Here is a 23,062-nt window from a genome sequence, read left to right as displayed (position 1 = left end):
GCTCTCTGATTGGTCAGCCCTGGTCAGGTGACATCACCCACCAATCAGGAGGCTAGGGCTGAGGGGCAGCCCCTGATTGGCCGAGTCTAGTCAGCTGACTCTAGCAACCAATCAGCAGCCTGCTCAGTTTCCCCTCTCTCTGATTGGTCAGCCCTGGTCAGGTGACATCACCCACCAATCAGGAGGCTAGGGCTGAGGGGCAGCCCCTGATTGGCCGAGTCTAGTCAGCTGACTCCAGCAACCAATCAGCAGCCTGCTCAGTTTCCCCTCTCTCTGATTGGTCAGCCCTGGTCAGGTGACACTACCCACCAATCAGGAGGCTAGGGCTGAGGGGCAGCCCCTTATTCGCTGACACCCGCAACCAATCAGCAGGCTGCCCAGTTTCCCCTCTCTCTGATTGGTCAGCCCTGGTCATGTAAATCCACCCATCAATCAGGAAGCTAGGACTGAGGGGCAGCTGCTGCTTGACTAGGATAAGCCTGTCTTGGCTCATCAGGCAGGAGAAAGTCTCCAGCAGTCACTTCCTTAATTGGAGAGCATTCCCTGGAAGGAGGGTTGACGGGAGAGTCCATAGGGCCCATACTTACAGGTTCCTCTTGCTAGAAGGGCTGAGCTGCTCCTGTATAGTGCATAATTAAAAGGTCAGGGGTTTTCCAGCGACATCAGATTGACTTAGCTATGCATTATACAGGGTCAGCCAAGCTCTTTACCCAGCAGAAACGTATTAATAATCTGGAAATTAAAATGTATAGCAAAGTCAAGGAGTTTAAATCAGGTCTCTGCGGTAGACTTGCTTCGGATATTGAGGTGGTCTGTTATAGCAACAATCCACAAATAGCCCGGACAATCTTGCCCAGAGCTGCAAATTCACTCACATTAAACCCCTATGTTTGCTTTTGTACAACAGTCCACGAATCCTCACACTGGAGGAGGGAAAGCAGAAGGCTTCACCCAGCTGGTTCACTTAGCATTTTGGTTAAATTAGCATTTTCTATAGCCTCCCTCTATAGCCTCCCTCTAAAGCAGTGATGGGCAACCTTTTTGGCGTGGTGTGTCAAAAATCGGCAAAATATCGAGCATAACTCGCGTGGTGTGTCACTTCGACAAAAAAACATAATTTTGCGCAATTTATAGTTTAAACTACAAAAATGTATAATTGCAATATATAATTGTATTTAATAAACCAAAAACAAATTATTTAACATACCTGCTTAGTAACTACTTACCTTTCAGGAGTCCTGCAGTGGGGGTGCAAGGCCTCTGTCTCCCAGCTCTGCCACTGTATGGAACAGTATAGAGTGATGGGAGTTATGATGTACTTTAGAGCATAATTATATAATGAAAAATACATTGGAAATGGTACAGCATAACACCCATCACTCTCACACACTTACCAATCCACACGTATACCAATCCACACATACACCAATCCACACGCATACAAATCCACACATATATACCAATCCACACACATACACTAATCCACACACATACCAATCCACACACATACACCAATCCACACACATACCAATCCACACACACATACCAATCCACACACATACACCAATCCACACACATACCAATCCACACACACATACCAATCCACACACACATACCAATCCACACACACATACAAATCCACACACACATACCAATCCACACACACACACCAATCCACACACACACACCAATCCACACACATACACCAATCCACACACACACACCAATCCACACACACACACCAATCCACACACATACACCAATCCACACACATACCAATCCACACACACATACCAATCCACACACACATACCAATCCACACACACATACAAATCCACACACACATACCAATCCACACACACACACCAATCCACACACACACACCAATCCACACACATACACCAATCCACACACACACACCAATCCACACACACACACCAATCCACACACATACACCAATCCACACACATACACCAATCCACACACACACACCAATCCACACACACACACCAATCCACACACATACACCAATCCACACACATACACCAATCCACACACACATACCAATCCACACACATACACCAATCCACACACATACACCAATCCACACACATACACCAATCCACACACATACCAATCCACACACACATACCAATCCACACACACATACCAATCCACACACATACCAATCCACACACACATACCAATCCACACACACATACCAATCCACACACATACACCAATCCACACACACATACCAATCCACTCTCACTGTATGCTTTCCTACCTTTCCTCTTTTCTCCTTACAGCTCCTTTTCCTGCTCTTCGCTCCTCTTCTTCTTCAGTTCTTCTTCCGAGGGCACGGGGTTCAGAGGGCACGGACAGCGGTGGGCGCGGCTTCAGTGTTGTGCGCCGGGATCTGCCAACAAATCTCGGCGCACATCAGCTGTTGCCGCGCGGATCGCAAGGGAGCGGTATCGGAGGTCTTTAACAGACCTCCGGCTCCCTTGAGTGATTTTAAGCCGGGTTCAAGGGAGATCCTTGAACCGGCTTAAAATCACTCAAGGGAGCCGGTGGTCTGCTAAAGACCTACGATACCGCTCCCTTGCGAGCCTGCTCCTCCACCGCCCCGCCCCCCGCTAGGTACGCTACTGCACGTCCCGCCCCCCCCTTTTTTGGGGGGGTGACACGCGCAGGATTTCCTGCGATTCATCCTCGGCTCCTGCACGGTCGCCGAGGATGAAAGAATCTGCGCTGGAGGAACGGGTCCTCCAGCGCAGATTCTTTCCTCCTCGGCGGCCGTGCAGGAGCCGAGGATGAATCGCAGGAAATCCTGCGCGTGTCACCCCAAATGGCTACGCGTGTCACCACTGACACGCGTGTCATAGGTTCGCCATCACTGCTCTAAAGGTACAGGCACTAGCACTTCCTACAATCTGCAGTGTCAACTACGTACCAAAGGAATATAAAAAAATAATAATAATAACACACACACACTTAAATAATTAATTTTATTTCCATAAAGGATAAAAAATGTGAAGTTCCGTAATGCGCCACGTCAAGTCACTTCCTAGGTGGGAGTTGCGTCTCTATTGGCTCAGCAAGACTCCATTTGTGATTGGGTGTAGCATTTTCCATACTTTGGTTAACTCCAAACTGGGATAGCAAAGGTGGAGGCAGGAAAAAAACTAAAACACAAAAGAAGAGACAGGGGAAATACTGTACAAAGATAAGCCCTGGCCTGGACATATCTAAATAAACTAAATAAACTAAAGAAGGGTGGCTTGTAAGGGCAAAGACAAGATGGTTTATGTTTTGGTCTATGGGCTTAGTTAAAAACAAAAAAAAAAGAACTGAACAGCCACAGATGAAGCCTAGGGGAATTGAACTCAGAACATCAAGTCACCAAGTCCAACACTTATGCCATTAGGCTACAGAGACTAGACGAAAGACCTGCAATCAAACACACTATATAAACTAAAGTATGGTGGCTTGCAGGGGCAGAACATGCTAACACCAAACCCAATATGCTACAGAGAGAAACGATTCCCAGTGTCTCTTACTTGGAGTTGTGGTTAAGGTGTTGGACTTCCACCCTAATGCTCGTAAGTTCAAATCCGGCTACTGCCTGCTTGTTCCCACACCAGTGAGGTCAGGCGTGGTAATTGTTAACTATGTTGTAATTACCTTGGTGCCTGTAAATTCAAGTGGCTAAAAAACTTGTCATTATGAATGATTCATTTAACAAATTAATAATTAATAATAATTATTAAATAATCATAAAGTGCCATGCAATATGATAACTCTCTCTGTGACTTAACGCACCAATCAGGAGGCTAATGCTTAGGGGCAGCCCCTGATTGGCCGAGCCTAGTCAGCTGACCCCAGCAACCAATCAGCAGCCTGCCCAGTTTCCCCTCTCTCTGATTGGTCAGCCCATGTCAGGTGACATCACCCACCAATCAGGAGGCTAGGGCTGAGGGGCAGCCCCTGATTGGCCGAGCCTAGTCAGCTGACTCCAGCAACCAATCAGCAGCCAGCCCAGTTTCCCCTCTCTCTCTGATTGGTCAGCCCTGGTCAGGTGACATCACCCACCAATCAGGAGGCTAGGGCTGAGGGGCAGCCCTTGATTGGCCGAGCCTAGTCAGCTGACTCCAGCAACCAATCAGCAGCCAGCCCAGTTTCCCCTCTCTCTCTGATTGGTCAGCCCTGGTCAGGTGACATCACCCACCAATCAGGAGGCTAGGGCTGAGGGGCAGCCCTTGATTGGCCGAGCCTAGTCAGCTGACTCCAGCAACCAATCAGCAGCCAGCACAGTTTCCCCTCTCTCTGATTGGTCAGCCCTGGTCAGGTGAGATCACCCACCAATCAGGAGGCTAGTGCTGAGGGGCAGCCCCTGATTGGCCGAGCCTAGTCAGCTGACTCCAGCAACCAATCAGCAGCCTGCCCAGTTTCCCCTCTCTCTGATTGGTCAGCCCATGTCAGGTGACATCACCCACCAATCAGGAGGCTAGGGCTGAGGGGCAGCCCCTGATTGGCCGAGCCTAGTCAGCTGACTCCAGGAACCAATCAGCAGCCAGCCCAGTTTCCCCTCTCTCTGATTGGTCAGCCCATGTCAGGTGACATCACCCACCAATCAGGAGGCTAGGGCTGAGGGGCAGCCCCTGATTGGCCGAGCCTAGTCAGCTGACCCCAGCAACCAATCAGCAGCCAGCCCAGTTTCCCCTCTCTGTGATTGGTCAGCCCTGCTCAGGTGACATCACCCACCAATCAGGAGGCTAGGGCTGAGGGGCAGCCCCTGATTGGCCGAGCCTAGTCAGCTGACCCCAGCAACCAATCAGCAGCCTGCCCAGTTTCCCCTCTCTCTGATTGGTCAGCCCATGTCAGGTGACATCACCCACCAATCAGGAGTCTAGGGCTGAGGGGCAGCCCCTGATTGGCCGAGCCTAGTCAGCTGACTCCAGCAACCAATCAGCAGCCAGCCCAGTTTCCCCTCTCTCTGATTGGTCAGCCCTGGTCAGGTGACATCACCCACCAATCAGGAGGCTAGGGCTGAGGGGCAGCCCCTGATTGGCCGAGCCTAGTCAGCTGACTCCAGCAACCAATCAGCAGCCTGCCCAGTTTCCCCTCTCTCTGATTGGTCAGCCCATGTCAGGTGACATCACCCACCAATCAGGAGGCTAGGGCTGAGGGGCAGCCCCTGATTGGCCGAGCCTAGTCAGCTGACCCCAGCAACCAATCAGCAGCCAGCCCAGTTTCCCCTCTCTCTGATTGGTCAGCCCTGCTCAGGTGACATCACCCACCAATCAGGAGGCTAGGGCTGAGGGGCAGCCCCTGATTGGCCGAGCCTAGTCAGCTGACCCCAGCAACCAATCAGCAGCCTGCCCAGTTTCCCCTCTCTCTGATTGGTCAGCCCATGTCAGGTGACATCACCCACCAATCAGGAGGCTATGGCTGAGGGGCAGCCCCTGATTGGCCGAGCCTAGTCAGCTGACTCCAGGAACCAATCAGCAGCCAGCCCAGTTTCCCCGCTCTCTGATTGGTCAGCCCATGTCAGGTGACATCACCCACCAATCAGGAGGCTAGGGCTGAGGGGCAGCCCCTGATTGGCCGAGTCTAGTCAGCTGACCCCAGCAACCAATCAGCAGCCAGCCCAGTTTCCCCTCTCTGTGATTGGTCAGCCCTGCTCAGGTGACATCACCCACCAATCAGGAGGCTAGGGCTGAGGGGCAGCCCCTGATTGGCCGAGCCTAGTCAGCTGACTCCAGCAACCAATCAGCAGCCTGCCCACTTTCCCCTCTCTCTGATTGGTCAGCCCATGTCAGGTGACATCACCCACCAATCAGGAGGCTAGGGCTGAGGGGCAGCCCCTGATTGGCCGAGCCTAGTCAGCTGACCCCAGCAACCAATCAGCAGCCAGCCCAGTTTCCCCTCTCTCTGATTGGTCAGCCCTGGTCAGGTGACATCACCCACCAATCAGGAGGCTAGGGCTGAGGGGCAGCCCCTGATTGGCCGAGCCTAGTCAGCTGACCCCAGCAACCAATCAGCAGCCTGCCCAGTTTCCCCTCTCTCTGATTGGTCAGCCCATGTCAGGTGACATCACCCACCAATCAGGAGGCTATGGCTGAGGGGCAGCCCCTGATTGGCCGAGCCTAGTCAGCTGACTCCAGCAACCAATCAGCAGCCAGCCCAGTTTCCCCGCTCTCTGATTGGTCAGCCCTGGTCAGGTGACATCACCCACCAATCAGGAGGCTAGGGCTGAGGGGCAGCCCCTGATTGGCCGAGTCTAGTCAGCTGACTCTAGCAACCAATCAGCAGCCTGCTCAGTTTCCCCTCTCTCTGATTGGTCAGCCCTGGTCAGGTGACATCACCCACCAATCAGGAGGCTAGGGCTGAGGGGCAGCCCCTGATTGGCCGAGTCTAGGCAGCTGACTCCAGCAACCAATCAGCAGCCTGCTCAGTTTCCCCTCTCTCTGATTGGTCAGCCCTGGTCAGGTGACACTACCCACCAATCAGGAGGCTAGGGCTGAGGGGCAGCCCCTGATTCGCTGACACCCGCAACCAATCAGCAGGCTGCCCAGTTTCCCCTCTCTCTGATTGGTCAGCCCTGGTCATGTAAATCCACCCATCAATCAGGAAGCTAGGACTGAGGGGCAGCTGCTGCTTGACTAGGATAAGCCTGTCTTGGCTCATCAGGCAGGAGAAAGTCTCCAGCAGTCACTTCCTTAATTGGAGAGCATTCCCTGGAAGGAGGGTTGACGGGAGAGTCCATAGGGCCCATACTTACAGGTTCCTCTTGCTAGAAGGGCTGAGCTGCTCCTGTATAGTGCATAATTAAAAGGTCAGGGGTTTTCCAGCGACATCAGATTGACTTAGCTATGCATTATACAGGGTCAGCCAAGCTCTTTACCCAGCAGAAACGTATTAATAATCTGGAAATTAAAATGTATAGCAAAGTCAAGGAGTTTAAATCAGGTCTCTGCGGTAGACTTGCTTCGGATATTGAGGTGGTCTGTTATAGCAACAATCCACAAATAGCCCGGACAATCTTGCCCAGAGCTGCAAATTCACTCACATTAAACCCCTATGTTTGCTTTTGTACAACAGTCCACGAATCCTCACACTGGAGGAGGGAAAGCAGAAGGCTTCACCCAGCTGGTTCACTTAGCATTTTGGTTAAATTAGCATTTTCTATAGCCTCCCTCTATAGCCTCCCTCTAAAGGTACAGGCACTAGCACTTCCTACAATCTGCAGTGTCAACTACGTACCAAAGGAATATAAAAAAATAATAATAATAACACACACACACTTAAATAATTAATTTTATTTCCATAAAGGATAAAAAATGTGAAGTTCCGTAATGCGCCACGTCAAGTCACTTCCTAGGTGGGAGTTGCGTCTCTATTGGCTCAGCAAGACTCCATTTGTGATTGGGTGTAGCATTTTCCATACTTTGGTTAACTCCAAACTGGGATAGCAAAGGTGGAGGCAGGAAAAAAACTAAAACACAAAAGAAGAGACAGGGGAAATACTGTACAAAGATAAGCCCTGGCCTGGACATATCTAAATAAACTAAATAAACTAAAGAAGGGTGGCTTGTAAGGGCAAATACTGTACAAAGATAAGCCCTGGCCTGGACATGTCTAAATAAACTAAATAAACTAAAGAAGGGTGGCTTGTAAGGGCAAAGACGAGATGGTTTATGTTTTGGTCTATGGGCTTAGTTAAAAACAAAAAAAAAAAAAAAAGAACTTAACAGCCACAGATGAAGCCTAGCGGAATTAAACTCAGAACATCAAGTCACCCAGTCCAACACTTATGCCATTAGGCTACAGAGACTAGACGAAAGACCTGCAATCAAACATACTATATAAACTAAAGTATGGTGGCTTGCAGGGGCAGAACATGCTAACACCAAACCCAATATGCTACAGAGAGAAGCGATTCCCAGTGTCTCTTACTTGGAGTTTTGGTTAAGGCGTTGGACTTCCACCCCAATGCTCATAAGTTCAAATCCGGCAACTGCCGGCTTTTTCCCACACCAGTGAGGTCAGGCGTGGTAATTGTTAACTATGTTGTAATTACCTTGGTGCCCGTAAATTCAAGTGGCTAAAAAACTTGTCATTATTAATGATTCATTTAACAAATTAATAATTAATAATAATTATTAAATAATCATAAAGTGCCATGCAATATGATAACTCTCTCTGTGACTTAACGCACCAATCAGGAGGCTAATGCTTAGGGGCAGCCCCTGATTGGCCGAGCCTAGTCAGCTGACCCCAGCAACCAATCAGCAGCCAGCCCAGTTTCCCCTCTCTGTGATTGGTCAGCCCTGCTCAGGTGACATCACCCACCAATCAGGAGGCTAGGGCTGAGGGGCAGCCCCTGATTGGCCGAGCCTAGTCAGCTGACCCCAGCAACCAATCAGCAGCCTGCCCAGTTTCCCCTCTCTCTGGTCAGCCCTGGTCAGGTGACATCACCCACCAATCAGGAGGCTAGGGCTGAGGGGCAGCCCCTTATTGGCCGAGCCTAGTCAGCTGACTCCAGCAACCAATCAGCAGCCTGCCCAGTTTCCCCTCTCTCTGATTGGTCAGCCCATGTCAGGTGACATCACCCACCAATCAGGAGGCTAGGGCTGAGGGGCAGCCCCTGATTGGCCGAGCCTAGTCAGCTGACTCCAGCAACCAATCAGCAGCCAGCCCAGTTTCCCCTCTCTCTGATTGGTCAGCCCTGGTCAGGTGAGATCACCCACCAATCAGGAGGCTAGGGCTGAGGGGCAGCCCCTGATTGGCCGAGCCTAGTCAGCTGACTCCAGCAACCAATCAGCAGCCTGCCCAGTTTCCCCTCTCTCTGATTGGTCAGCCCATGTCAGGTGACATCACCCACCAATCAGGAGGCTAGGGCTGAGGGGCAGCCCCTGATTGGCCGAGCCTAGTCAGCTGACTCCAGCAACCAATCAGCAGCCAGCCCAGTTTCCCCTCTCTCTCTGATTGGTCAGCCCTGGTCAGGTGACATCACCCACCAATCAGGAGGCTAGGGCTGAGGGGCAGCCCCTGATTGGCCGAGCCTAGTCAGCTGACTCCAGCAACCAATCAGCAGCCTGCCCAGTTTCCCCTCTCTCTGATTGGTCAGCCCATGTCAGGTGACATCACCCACCAATCAGGAGGCTAGGGCTGAGGGGCAGCCCCTGATTGGCCGAGCCTAGTCAGCTGACCCCAGCAACCAATCAGCAGCCAGCCCAGTTTCCCCTCTCTCTGATTGGTCAGCCCTGCTCAGGTGACATCACCCACCAATCAGGAGGCTAGGGCTGAGGGGCAGCCCCTGATTGGCCGAGCCTAGTCAGCTGACCCCAGCAACCAATCAGCAGCCTGCCCAGTTTCCCCTCTCTCTGATTGGTCAGCCCATATCAGGTGACATCACCTACCAATCAGGAGGCTATGGCTGAGGGGCAGCCCCTGATTGGCCAAGCCTAGTCAGCTGACTCCAGCAACCAATCAGCAGCCAGCCCAGTTTCCCCGCTCTCTGATTTGTCAGCCCTGGTCAGGTGACATCACCCACCAATCAGGAGGCTAGGGCTGAGGGGCAGCCCCTGATTGGCCGAGTCTAGTCAGCTGACTCCAGCAACCAATCAGCAGCCTGCTCAGTTTCCCCTCTCTCTGATTGGTCAGCCCTGGTCAGGTGACATCACCCACCAATCAGGAGGCTAGGGCTGAGGGGCAGCCCCTGATTGGCCGAGTCTAGTCAGCTGACTCCAGCAACCAATCAGCAGCCTGCTCAGTTTCCCCTCTCTCTGATTGGTCAGCCCTGGTCAGGTGACACTACCCACCAATCAGGAGGCTAGGGCTGAGGGGCAGCCCCTGATTCGCTGACACCCGCAACCAATCAGCAGCCTGCCCAGTTTCCCCTCTCTCTGATTGGTCAGCCCTGGTCATGTAAATCCACCCATCAATCAGGAAGCTAGGACCGAGGGGCAGCTGCTGCTTGAGGCTTGGTTTCCATTGGGGTTTTTTTTGCTAAAAACGCCTATAAAAACGCCAATAGCGCCACCTGGCGTTTTTTTGTGAAAAACGCATGCAGCCAGATGTTAGCTGTAATTCAATAGGAAATCGCAAAATGCCATTTCCACTTGGCGTTTTTCTGTCTGGCGTTTTTTCAGTCCTCTTTGGCGTTTTCTGCTTTTTTGGGCTCTGTGGCAGTTTTTCAAAATCGCAGCATGTTGACACTCTGGCGTTTTTTGCAAGAAATCTTGGCTTTTTTTCTCCAATAGAAGTCTATGGGAGAGAAAAAACGCCATGAAAAAGCCATGTGGGTTTATTGCCTTGGCGTTTTTTATGGCGTTTTTTCCACAGTTACAATGCAGAGGATGGACCCAGTATCTGTGTGTCCTACGAGAAATAGGCTGAAAACAAACAGTTTCACACAAAACAAAGTCCTGGACTGGTTCATATTGAATTTTACACCATTTGGAACAAACATGCCATTACAAACAAACATACGCGACCGGATCCTGCGTGCCAAAAGGAACAGCAAACAATTTGCACCATCATTTGGGGCCAATCTTCCCAGAGGAGCAGACATTCGAAATAAAGCATGCCTTACAAACCACAGAAAAGAGACAAAAGGGTCTACCAAGTAAATGACAGCAGGAGAGGGCAGATACTTGCCATTTATCCTAATCCCTTTTAGCTGGGTGAAACTTCTAACTTGTAAAGGCTGGAAAAACTGCCTAAGGTCAAAAAAAGCAATTTCCACAGAAAGGCTAAAACGCCAGAAAAAACTGCAGAAAAAACGCCAAAACGCAGGTAAATGCAGTGGCAGTTTTCTTGGCAGTTTTCCTGGCGTTTTTCATCAAGAAAAAAACGCCGGACAAAAACCCAAGTGGAAACCTAGCCTTATAAAAGCAAAGGCAACAAGCAGGGCCAGCATTCTCTACTCTATTTCCTGACATTATATAACTTCCCCTTACTCCATCCTTACAAAGGCTGCATGAACCAATCAACAACTATCAGCAACATAACAATAACGAAAAGATAACTTAATAGGGAGGACTAATCATGCAAAGCCATAGAACTGGAAGTTGAGTTGTCTATCAAATCAATGGTTTTAATAAAAGCGACAGTTCTGCTCAAATTCCACATTAATACTCTAATACCCGTTTTACTCTAAATCATCAGGTCATATTTAGATCATTTTTAGAACTTTTAGTTTATTGAAAACCTTGGTAATAGTTTCTTCTTGGCAGCAGTGTGTCTGAGCATGGATGTGTAATTGTGTGTGTGGACATGGATGTATAAGTGTGTGTCAGCATGGGTGTGTAAGTGTGTGTGTGTGTGAGTATGGGTGTGTGTGTGAGTATGGGTGTGTAAGTGTGTGTATGTGTGACATGGGTGTGTATGTGTGTGTGTGAATGGATGTGTAATTGTGTGTGAACATGGATATATAAGTGTGTGTCAGCATGGGTGTGTAAGTGTGTGTGTGTGTGAGTATGGGTGTGTGTGTGTGAGTATGGGTGTGTAAGTGTGTGTATGTGTGACATGGGTGTGTACGTGTGTGTGTGAATGGATGTGTAATTGTGTGTGAACATGGATGTATAAGTGTGTGTCAGCATGGGTGTGTAAGTGTGTGTGTGTGTGTGTGAGCATGGGTGTGTAAGTGTGTGTGAATGGATGTGTATTTGTGTGTGTGAACATGGATATTTAAGTGTGTAGGTTTGAGCATGGATATACAAATCTGGTCAGATGGAGTGTAAGTTAGCGAGTATGAGGAAGTGTGTTTACATATGTGTGCCAGCGTGTATGTTGACAAGCAGGGGGCAATGATGGCACAGGTCAGCTTTTTGGGGGCACTGACAAGCTGGGGGCAAGATGGCACAGACAGGCTGTTGGAATGTTAGGATGGCACTGATAAGCTGCTTTGGGCAAAGACACTCAAGCTGTTTGTTGCAAAAGTGGCACTGTGGGACATTTTGCTTGGTGAAGTTGGGGGCAGTCTTTACACCAGGACCAGTGATAATTAAATCTTTCTGTCCTTATAGTGTTACACTGCAGCACATTCCACAGACCTAAACCAGGATGATGCCATTTTCCTATCCTTAGGAGTTTTCTTCATACTGCACTTTAAATTTATAATACCAATGTCTCTTATATATGGCACTTCAGAGTTCCACTAATGGGTTTCTGTGATAGCATTAATCCATAGGAAATAATTCATGGATCACTTGTGTGTCTTTTTCTACTCTTACAGTAAAACTCCTGGAAGTCAATTCTTTTATTTTTTTAAGCTATTTTAATAATACAAAACACGATACACGCCTGCACAGCTCAATCCTCTAGAGTCACTTACATTTTTAGTATCCGTAGTTTAGTTCTTCTCTTTACGAAGGTTAGAAAAAAGTTTGTTTGAGTCTGAGTCATTTTTCCTACCTACTGTTTAATAGATTTTGATCCTTCTGGGGATTTATATGTAGCAGTAAATCATAATTTCTTTAGGGTAGGGGGATGAATCTCTTGGTTTATGAACATGAACATGAATCATCTCATGAATTCCCCTGAAGGAAATAAGTAGACTTAAAGATACATCTCCTTCCACCAATATTCTTCACCAGTTGTCTGTAACCAAGCTGTAATCTGTTTTAGGCATAATCCACAACCGTATGGTCTTTCAGTAGTGAATATTAAAACCTGTTCCTGTGGGACCTTTAAATGTGAATGTCAGTTGTGAAATTAATTTGTAGGCTTATGTTGTTTGGTCACCTATAAATCATTTATATGTTTCTACAGAATGTAGAGCATTCTAGGACATTTCTACATTTATACTTTTGGTTAAGATTGAAGTATGAAAATATTCTTTCTTTACTCAAACACTTACCTCATAAACATTTCCTTTAATGTTTTTTCTGTAAAAAAAATCTTTATACTGGCTGACATGCAAAAAGACCCATGCCCATGTGGAAGGGCTCTCATTTAGTTCTTGCAAGCATTAGTTGATGCATTTACAATGTGTGATTCACTAATGAATCATAGAGCATTACACATGATGATAGAGGGGTGGGCTCTAGGTTTTTAGAAGTCCTGAAGGAATGGATTTGGTCGGGGCCATTGAGCGATGAAAGGAATAATTATAACATAAGGGACATAATCATCCCAATAATGAGTTCTTCTGCTTTTGTAGAATCTTTCCTACAACATCCTCTGAAAAGGCCTTTCTACCATTTGGTCATCTATAGCAGTGGAGCACTAAGCAGCTAATAAATCTACTTATATTGTAGTGTCTGCTCTATTCACACATACACACACTTTCTCAAGTTTCCCTCTTGGTCCCTCTCTCTTCCTTCTAGGCATACATATTCTCTCTGTCACACTCCTCATATACTCACACATTGTTCCTCACACACTTTCTTTTTCATATCCTCACTTCCCATACTTACTTCTTCTTTAATTGACCTTTGCTTAGTTTGGAGGCCCAAGGTATATCTTTTTTGTTCATAAGGTGGCTGCTTCTAGAGGTGAGCAATACCCTTGCAGGAGATGGGCATTTACCAAGATGGGAGTGTGCACTAATATAGAAGATCTCAACGTGCTGTTAATGTGTAATTACAAAGAGCCAGTCCCAAAGAAATGGTCCTTCTCTTGTAACTAGTACCGAGTTGGCCCCATGGATTTAACTATGTATTAAACAACCTTTTTGGTTTATTGAGACCTAATCCACTTGCCAGTTTAATTTGTATTTCCTGTGTACTTCATTGTTCTTGTGATATAATGCTTGTCACCGGCTTACAATGTATCCACAGTTCAGGCAGAAGGAAATCAATGGTGTATTGCTTTTTTCATAATTAATATTCAATGTTAACGTGGCAGTTCAGTCTTCTAGAAAAATCTCATATAGGTAGCATCTCATAAAGTCAGAAGCTCTCGACATCCAGGCATCGGAATTTTTTATGTTGAAAATGATGAGAGCTTATTTTGTGGCATCCTGCATGGCTGGCAAACTGAACCCATCAAGCAACTTTGATTATGGCACTTTTCTTGATCATTAGAACAGACAAACAGAGAATGATTTCAACCGACAGGCAGGAGAGAAAACCTATCTAGAGTTAAAGGACAGTTGTCATGGAAAAATTGATGAAGTCTCAATATCTTTCTAAGCATTTTTGCATCCTGTTGTGACTTCAACAAATACTTATTCATCATCTATGCAGAGCTGTACAAGACACATGATAACCATTATGTGTAAAAATGGCTGTCTTTTGGTTAGATTTTTACATCTGTAATTTTTAGAATGTGACCCTTGTGTAACTTTTCAGACCTGAGCTTGTGAATAGTTGTTACTACAACACCTTGCACTGTCTTGTGGATTATGTCAATATGGTGCTTTGATCCATACTGATAAAACATGAGAAAAAAAATCTACAGACCATATAGCGGAAATACAGCAACTCTGGTTATTTTTCATAATGTCATTATAAAGTAGTTCAGTAATTAATTTCAGAAATTAATTCAAAGGAAAATATCCTAAAATCTGGCTTTAAGATTTTTTTTTATTAGAATATACAGTAGATGATGTTAGTTTGATATTTTAGGAGGAGGGCCACTACCATCTCTAAACAGTTTTTGACACCTTTTAGGTTTATACGTTTTATGAAGTAATTTCAAGGTTCACACTCTGGGTCGCACACTAGGGCTTTGGGAAAGTTCTACCAATGCATTTATAAAATAAATAGGCCATCACAGAAGTGAAGGTAGGAGAACATGACTTGGTGCCTTGTTCACAGCTAAGCAAATTATTCACTGCCAACAGTCTTGGTTGATCACTTGCAAAATTTTGGATTATTTTACAAGACTTGGGAAGAATGTGTAACACCATGCAGAGTCACCCAGGCACAATATGGATAAGAATCAAGGTAACTACAATCACTTTAACATGATTGATTTGGTGCTTTCACAAAAAGGGCTTAGGGTACATCTGAAACATCTCTAGGGTGGTTACACATTCTAGGAACTATATTCCTTAGCGATCTCAGTTCCAGATACTATTCTTACTACACTACACATCATCATTGTGCATTCAGAAAATACTCTAGAACAGAAGTGTCAACCTCCAGGCCTCGAGGGCCACAAACAGACCAATATTTTGATAAAACTTTGCTTTGAACTCGTGATTTAATAAATTCCAAATATTTTATTTGAGCTTCCAGTGCTCTTGCTGGGATATCCAAATTCTAAATTCTTACCTGATTCTGGTCTTCAATGTCTGAAGTTTGACACCCATGCTCTAGAACGAATCCATGTGCTTAGATTGACACATCTAGATAGTGTTCAGTGCCTATGGATATGTATCCACATAAAATCATGGTTCTTATGCTTCAATAGAGGTAACAGAGCATGAGAGAAGAGAGTTTTTAAAACCTGATTCTGCATATGAAATAGGAATGCTAAGAAAATAATAAAAATGAAATGTAATTTAAAGTGGCTTTGTCCAATAAATCTTACCAAGCTTGGTAATTTAAAATTAGCTCTTAACTGAAACACCAGCCAGAAATTGTCTGTTTGTGAAAGTATTGTTTAGGATATTTATTCAATCCTCTTTTGGTATAAACATTTTCTTTTTATCGCTTACCTCCTAAATGGCATTACATTGTGTGCAAATGAGTCATAAACACGCTAGCAATAGACGGGCACAGGGGGCTGGCAGCTTTTTTGAAATGTTGCCATGGCAAGTAGTGAAATCACTTATCTGTTTTTGTTATCAAGAGCAAACCGCAGCACCAAGGGAAGTGGCTCTTTCGTGAAAAAATACGATAAGACAGTGCAAACTGTTAGAGAATGCACCGTGAAAATCTGATTCTTCTCATGGTCCCAGAACGTTAAAAACTTATTTAATAGGCAGTCGAATGTAACGCTTACAATAGCAGCTTGCGTTAATTCTCATTCCGTGCAGGTACTTCTATCAAAACTCACATACTTGCCCTAATTTCAATTGGACAGATGCATAAAACGGGTCTGCAAATGCATACATTGAAATATATCTGGCAGCAAAGTTTGAGCTAGAATGTGTGATACACCTTACGAGGGAGAAGGGGTAGATGGGACAAAGATGGCGTACGCTCAGCTGTTTGGGGACAAAGTTGACTCTTGCTGGGCTGTTTGCCGACAAAGATGGCACATCCTGTGTGTGTGTAATTTGGGTGCTGGTCAGGTTCTATGTGGACAATGTGGACGCCAGGGTTGGCTTTGAGGTGTGCGACCTGTGAGCTATGCCTGTAATTTAGGGGGTTTTATCTATACCTTTAATGCAGCGTTTATATGTAATTTCCAATTCATATATACCTGCAGAGCTGGGTTTTGTGTTATCTGTATCTGTATCTGTTATCTTTCCATACATTATTTATGTTTACCTGCAAATATAAGATTTGTATGTCTTATTTAGTTGATCAATACCTGGAGTGCTGTTTCCATGTGTTGTTTATTTGATCTATACCTTCAGTGTTGAGTTTACATGTGATTTCCAGTTGATCAATACCTGCAATGCTGGGTTTGTGTGTTTTGTTGGTTTATACCTGCAACGCTATGTTTCCATACATTATTTATGTATTCCTGCAAATACAAGGGTTTTTTTTGTCTTATTCAGTTGCATGTGCTGTTTCCATGTGTTGTTTATTTGATCTATGCCTGAACTACAGGGTGTAAGTAAAAGAGTGGTATGGTTTAGTGAATAAGGGGACAAAGGGACTCTGGGGATGATTACAGGGGAGAGGACCTCTTAATGTCACGGTGCAGTCAGAAGGAGGGAAGACTGCACTGACTCTCACTGTCTTCTCCTGATCTGCAGTCAGTGTGGCAAATACCGTATTGGCTCGGATATAGGCCGCCCCCGTATATAGGCCGCACCCTAAAAGTTTGGTGCTTTTTTGAAGAAAAAGTTTTTTTTCTTTAAAAAAGCACCAAAAAAAACATGCTGCCACTCTGTCCTCCCTCCCCGAGATATGCTGCCACTGTCCTCCCTCCCCGAGATACGCTGCCGCTGTCCTCCCTCCCCGAGATACGCTGCCGCTGTCCTCCCTCCCCGTGATACGCTGCCGCTGTCCTCCCTCCCCGCGATACGCTGCCGCTGTCCTCCCTCCCCGCGATACGCTGCCGCTGTCCTCCCTCCCTGCGATACGCTGCCGCTGTCCTCCTCTGCCCCCCCTCCTCGACTTACCGGAGCAGACTCCCGGGTGTCTTGCGGGGCCGGCGAGGGACATCTACGCAATACGCGTATGCAACTTCCGGTACCGGTACCGGAAGTTGCATTCGCGTATTGCGTAGATGTCTCCCGCCGGCCCCGCAAGACACCCGGGAGTCTGCTCCGGTAAGTCGGGGGTGGGCAGAGGTAAAACGCTTAGATAACCTCCCGTGCCGGCACCCCCCCCGTGGGAAGTGCTGGCAGGGGAGGCTGTCTGAGCGTATCGGGGAGAAGGATGCAGGTCCCCTGCACCGCTGCGGGGGATCTGTATCTTAACCCCGCTGCCTGCCCGGCGCCCGGGACTGCATGTCCCGGGCGTCGGGCGCTAGACCCTGAATATAGGCCGCACCCCCACTTTAAAAACTTAAAGTGGGGGAAAAAAGTGCGGCCTATATTCGAGCCAATACGGTATATTTTTTGGTGTGGTAGCAGAGGGAAAGATTGCATTCAAGGGAGCGTTGAGCAGGGCCCAAGGAAATGCTTGGGTAGGGTCCAATTTTTTCACTATAATATATATTGGCAACAGGGTCTAATATTTATATTTATATATATATATATTGACAGCAGTGGCTGTATAAGTACATAAAATGCATGTCTAACACATATATATATATATATATATATATATATATATATAGTGTATATGTATCGTTTTATCATTGGCCCCCCTAATTTGGTCCCTGGCCCCCATGTGCCCCCCCCTAAATATGAAAGCTGGAGACGCCACTGTTTCTTTATGTATGTAAATATTTATATGTAATCTTACCCCCCCTCTATTAGAGTGAGGTTCTGCATGAAAAAGTTAAACATTCTGATAAATTGGTTGATTATATATATATATCTATCTATATATATAATATGTAACATGTTGCCGCACTGTTTAAAGGATCCACAGTTCAGCCTTATGCATACTATTGTGCTTGTGGTGACATGCTTTGTATTGCTTATTTCTCTACTGTATTGGGCATTTTGAAGCCCGAGGTTACTCTGGGGTATAGAAATAGATGTGAAATTGGAGGTTATTAATGTCAAGGTTATTGAAGAAATCCAATTTTGCTATAAATAGACTTCCTTGTGCTTTGTCATCCAGAGGTCCAGAGGAACTTGTAAGAAGCTAGCTAACAGCCTAGATGTTATATATTCTTTGTTTGCTGTATTTTCTAAATTTTCCATTATTTTATGGGATCGACATAATACAAGAGATTATGTATTCTACTTTATATATTAAAACTCGCATGGGTTATATGTAGCATATATTTCTACAAATTCTATATTTAGATACTAACAATATTTGGTTTTATGCACATAAAAATAAGCAGATTTTTCATTACTACCACACATCATATAATTCATGTGCAATCATAGCCTTCTATATTTAAAACAGATCACGTATTTTCAGAATTCTAAATTAGTTCTATACATTTATAAACATATACTGGGTTATGTACTGATTAATTCACTAAAACCCCACCTTATACGGATACCATGGAAGAGGGGCCACCCTAAGTTCCTGTTCTCAGGATCTCCATGATTATACCTCTGCATTAATTTATTAGTTCTCTGTTGTTAATTAGCTGATTGCTGTTGACTGGTTTAGGCAGCCTTGGCAGTGGTGGGTTGAGGAGAAGGGATAGAACTTTGGACATTGGAAATGAATCCATAATACTATAAACAGGAACATAAAAGTTAAAGACCAGCGGCCAAATGTGAGTAGGTTTGATGTTTACCATTAATTGGTAAGCTGTTAAATTCAATAATGTCAACAGTCAGTATTTATATTTCTAAAGAAATGCTGTCAGAGCTTACTTTATTTATTTTTCTTTTCTTATTAAGATGTGCAGATTTTGTATTTTCTGTGTTCTTTCCTACCTTTAGTCTGTTTAAAAAATATCCCTGATCAAATGATTTATTTTAATCTGAACGTTCGTTGACTGTTTCAAAAGGCTTTCATCAGTGGCTAAGGACAATGAACAGACATGTATAATATCCGTACTGTTCTTTATCTTGTGGCTCTTTTTTTACTTCTTTTTATCTATTTTTAATGAAGAAAAGGAAAACTTGACAGTAGCTATGATACTGACAACACATTTGATGCTATGGAAGAGCTGTATTCATATTTGGATAGGGTTAGCAGTTCTAAAGACACTTTAGATGCTCAGTGAAGAATAATTTTGAAGTATTGTAGACTATCCTTTAAAAACCAAGTATTCTCTAGAAAACTTGGAAAAGCTTAACATTCGCATTTCAATGCAAAAATAAAAGCTATTATGCATAAGTTCACAGCCAATTTGCAAATTAGCTGGAACTGAGAGTTACCATACTTTACCATACCAAGCTTTTGGGCCAGCTGAGTTCTTAGTGAAAGGAACGATAAGTCTTTAATGGAAACATTTGTTAAGTTAGGTAACCAAAATGCTAGTTTTTTACACGTCTCTATTCTAATGTGTCAAGATGTGATAAACTTTTGATGAAGCCACTAGTGCCTGTTAGATAGCTACAAGTTAAACTTTGTAGGTTATGAAATGTCACCTAGCCAAACTGTAATGACTTTGTCTTCTTACTGTAGATTGTGTGTCACAAATGATTGATTCTAAAATGAATAGTATTGTTAAGTACTTTATGAACTTAGTACTGCTTTCAGCACCTTGAGGCAAAGTAGAATTAAGAAAGAGAATGGCGTTTGTCTTTCTGTGGGTGGGGTGAGGGTTATATCAAAATCCTAGATGCATTGTGTGTTTTTTGGAGTTACTTGATTGTCCCTGTAATGGAACAAGCAAGCTTTTCTAATGTGTATCCAGCAAAGTGCATAGTGTTGCTGATATCATTTTAAGTGAAAATTTACACTATGGTACTACATCCTGTATATCCACGAATGTTTCTTTCTGCAGGTATAAACGATTATGATCCCACATTGAGGGACATATCTGTAAATACTAATTATGTGCTAATGATAATAAATGGGGAGCAGTCATTGTGGAAACCTGCAGGTTGCTCCACATTTTTCATTTAATCCAGTGTTGCTGTCTTATAGTTGAACTCCCGGTCAGTGCCGTGCAGTAGGCATTGTGATCTCCAGCAACTCACAGCTTCATGGGCCTTAAGCACAACTTTATCTTCATTTTGAATTTTATTTAGCTATTTTTTTTACCTTATTTTAAAAGTTGTTTTACTGATTTTCCAGGTTCTGAAACGGGAGTTGAAGGAAAAAGAGCAAACCATAATGAACACTGTAGAGCAAGCAAGAATTTTCATTTCTGAGCAACCTATCGAGGGTCCAGAAGAGCCACGAAGGAACTTGCTTCCTAAAACAGGTTGGATTACAATGTATTTTGAAAAGACTTTGTGACAAGACTTTGACACAATATTCAACCGCAGCATTCTATAAAATGTAATATAAACAAATGTTGACATTTTTTTATTTAGCCAGATAATGTTTATTAGATTATTCCAAGCATGGGTGTGTCTGTTGTAGCACAACGAACCATTTCACTGATTGGGGTCTATGAGAATGGGTCAAAGAAGTTGACTTTGAAGACACATATTCTTAAAAGCTGTTCTTTGGAAATAGGAATAGTAAGGAAAATTCATGTTGCTGTATTGGTCAAAAAGAAGAGGAAATCATAAGATACTGTCAATACCTTCTATTGGGCCACCCAGTATCCCAAAAGAGTATTCTTTACAGACTTTTCACTCAGAATTTAGTGACTCCTGTTATTCAGTAAACCCTATCAACTGCACAATTTTAAATAAATAAAAACATGCTAATCAGTAGAACCACAGCTGGGGTTGAATGATATAACCTAAGTAAGGCTAAAAGAGATGTCCTTGCAACTAGAATGTACTCCGGTGTCTATAATGCATCTCCTCTGGATGTCATGGCATCTGATTTTGATGTCACTCAGTATGAGATAACGGAGGAACCTCTAAAAGAAAAAAGACAACTGTTTGAAAAGGATGAAAGGGGAAATGTCAGAAGGAAAATCTATGTCTTCCATGATGTATGTTGGAAAGAGATAGTATGTAAGGCATGGTATCTCATATTTCACCTCATAGTAAATTACACCTAATCTCGAATTAACAAAGATTACTTCCGCTAAACTGTTCACATTGAACAGGAGTTATGAAGTGCACATTTAAGTTTCTGACACCCATGAAATTGAAACATCGGACAATACACAGAAAAACCATGCTTTTGACACATCATATACAATAGTGATTATTAGGATCTATTCATACAGCTTTCTTGTGTAAAGAAGGAATGGGAAGCCTATGCTATATCTGAAAGTACCTCTCCAGGCTTGTGGGATTTCATTGTATTAAGTAAACTCTCTGATGTGTGAAGGGGCATATATTATCCAGACTGTATAGGCCTGTGGCGTATTGATGTCCCACTCCCACCTTCAGAGCTCTAGGCTTTATGCAAAAGGTCATACAAAAAGACCACAGGAAAGAGACATTTTGTTATTATCAATATTATAACTTAAACCTAAAAAAGAAAATGATTTCTAGGTTTTCTTCTAGAGTTTCTGCAGAAAACCCATAAATCAGCAGAGCAGTGATTGACTTGATTTAAATCCCATCCACCCGCCAGTTATGGCGACACAAGCAAGCCGAGCGTTGCCTGATACCACATGCTGAATGTGAATTGTTCCATAAGTTTTTTGAGACAATGAAGAATGTATCTTACAGGTAATCAATACCCTAGGATAAATAAGCTTCAATAAGTTAAGCCACAGGAAAATAAATAGTTCAGGCACTGCCAGCTTGCGGACAGCATTTCATAACAGATTTACGTCTGCTGCAGATGAAAACTGGAGAAGGTGTAGCTGAAGAAGGATTGCTTTCTCAAGCACCATTTGAAGTAGAAACAAAGTGGTGAGCTGGAAGCATTGCTTACAATGGTGCAATTCATTCCACTGATCTTTTCAAGACATGCATCGATTTAAAAATCTTTTTATGCCAGGAGAATAGTTTAACAGCTGTAACCTCACAGCTGGTGTAGACACCAATCTTATTGGCTTTGTTAACAAACATATAGACTGTTAAAGGTACACCAAAGCTAGAATATACCTATGTGAAAAGCATGCTGAAACATTTACAAATGTTTATTTACCGTGAGGTCCCGTGTGGTTTGGAATGGCATTGCATACAAGGCTCATGTACAGACACAAATGCACCTATGCACACATATGCACCTGTTTTGAGTGGACACTAAAAGGACAGCAAACTCCCTGACAGGCTGCCAGAGTCCCAAAGAGTACAAATTAACTTTAGTTAGCTCAAATTCAATTCAGATCTAGGTCTTTGAATGCCAGCCTCTAAAGCTTGTGATGTACTTTTTGGGTTAACCAAGTGTGTCAGATGTACAGCATTGCCTCTGTTTTGGGTGGCATTCCTCTGTTTTCATTCCATTAAGGTTTAACACCTCACAGCATGAAGCAGATAAGGAAAACACACACCTAGGGAATGACAATGTTTACATGCCGGAGTCTGTTTGCCTTGATTGACCGTAAATAAGAAAAAAGTACCGAATAAAAAGCTTTTTGAATATAAATGTAGCTGTTTCACCGCATACAAATTAGTATTGGTTTTACATTTCTGAAGCTGAGTTCTGGCAGCATATACATTATACTCTGCTACAGAGTTTGAAGCAGCTGAACAGGCAACTCTATGCAATCAGTATGTACAGTATATTATGTTCTAATATTATATTTGTTATATTTTTCCAAATTTCAGACATTTCCACTCTTCCCATTAGAATACCCTAAAAAGTCTCCTGTGTTTTAAATAGTGTCAATCGATAAGATCTCAAGCCCATTGATAGAAAAAAAAAATAGC

At 44.3% G+C, this 23,062-nt stretch overlaps 1 protein-coding gene across 5 annotated transcripts in view; it reads left to right on the top strand.

Moving 5' to 3' along the window:
• Window positions 1-23,062, top strand: part of UTRN (utrophin) — a 284,301-nt gene that overhangs the window by 200,974 nt on the left and 60,265 nt on the right. For all 5 annotated transcript variants that reach the window (XM_053460556.1, XM_053460558.1, XM_053460557.1 and 2 more), the window contains one exon: window positions 20,406-20,535. In XM_053460556.1, the coding sequence (XP_053316531.1) occupies window positions 20,406-20,535 (130 nt within the window). The remainder of the gene's footprint in view (window positions 1-20,405; window positions 20,536-23,062) is intronic.

This window comes from Spea bombifrons, chromosome 3 (assembly GCF_027358695.1).
Source record: "Spea bombifrons isolate aSpeBom1 chromosome 3, aSpeBom1.2.pri, whole genome shotgun sequence".
Lineage (NCBI taxonomy): Eukaryota > Metazoa > Chordata > Amphibia > Anura > Pelobatidae > Spea > Spea bombifrons.
The sequence above is the reverse complement of the archived record's forward strand: the minus strand, read 5'-3'. Positions and strand labels throughout refer to the sequence as shown.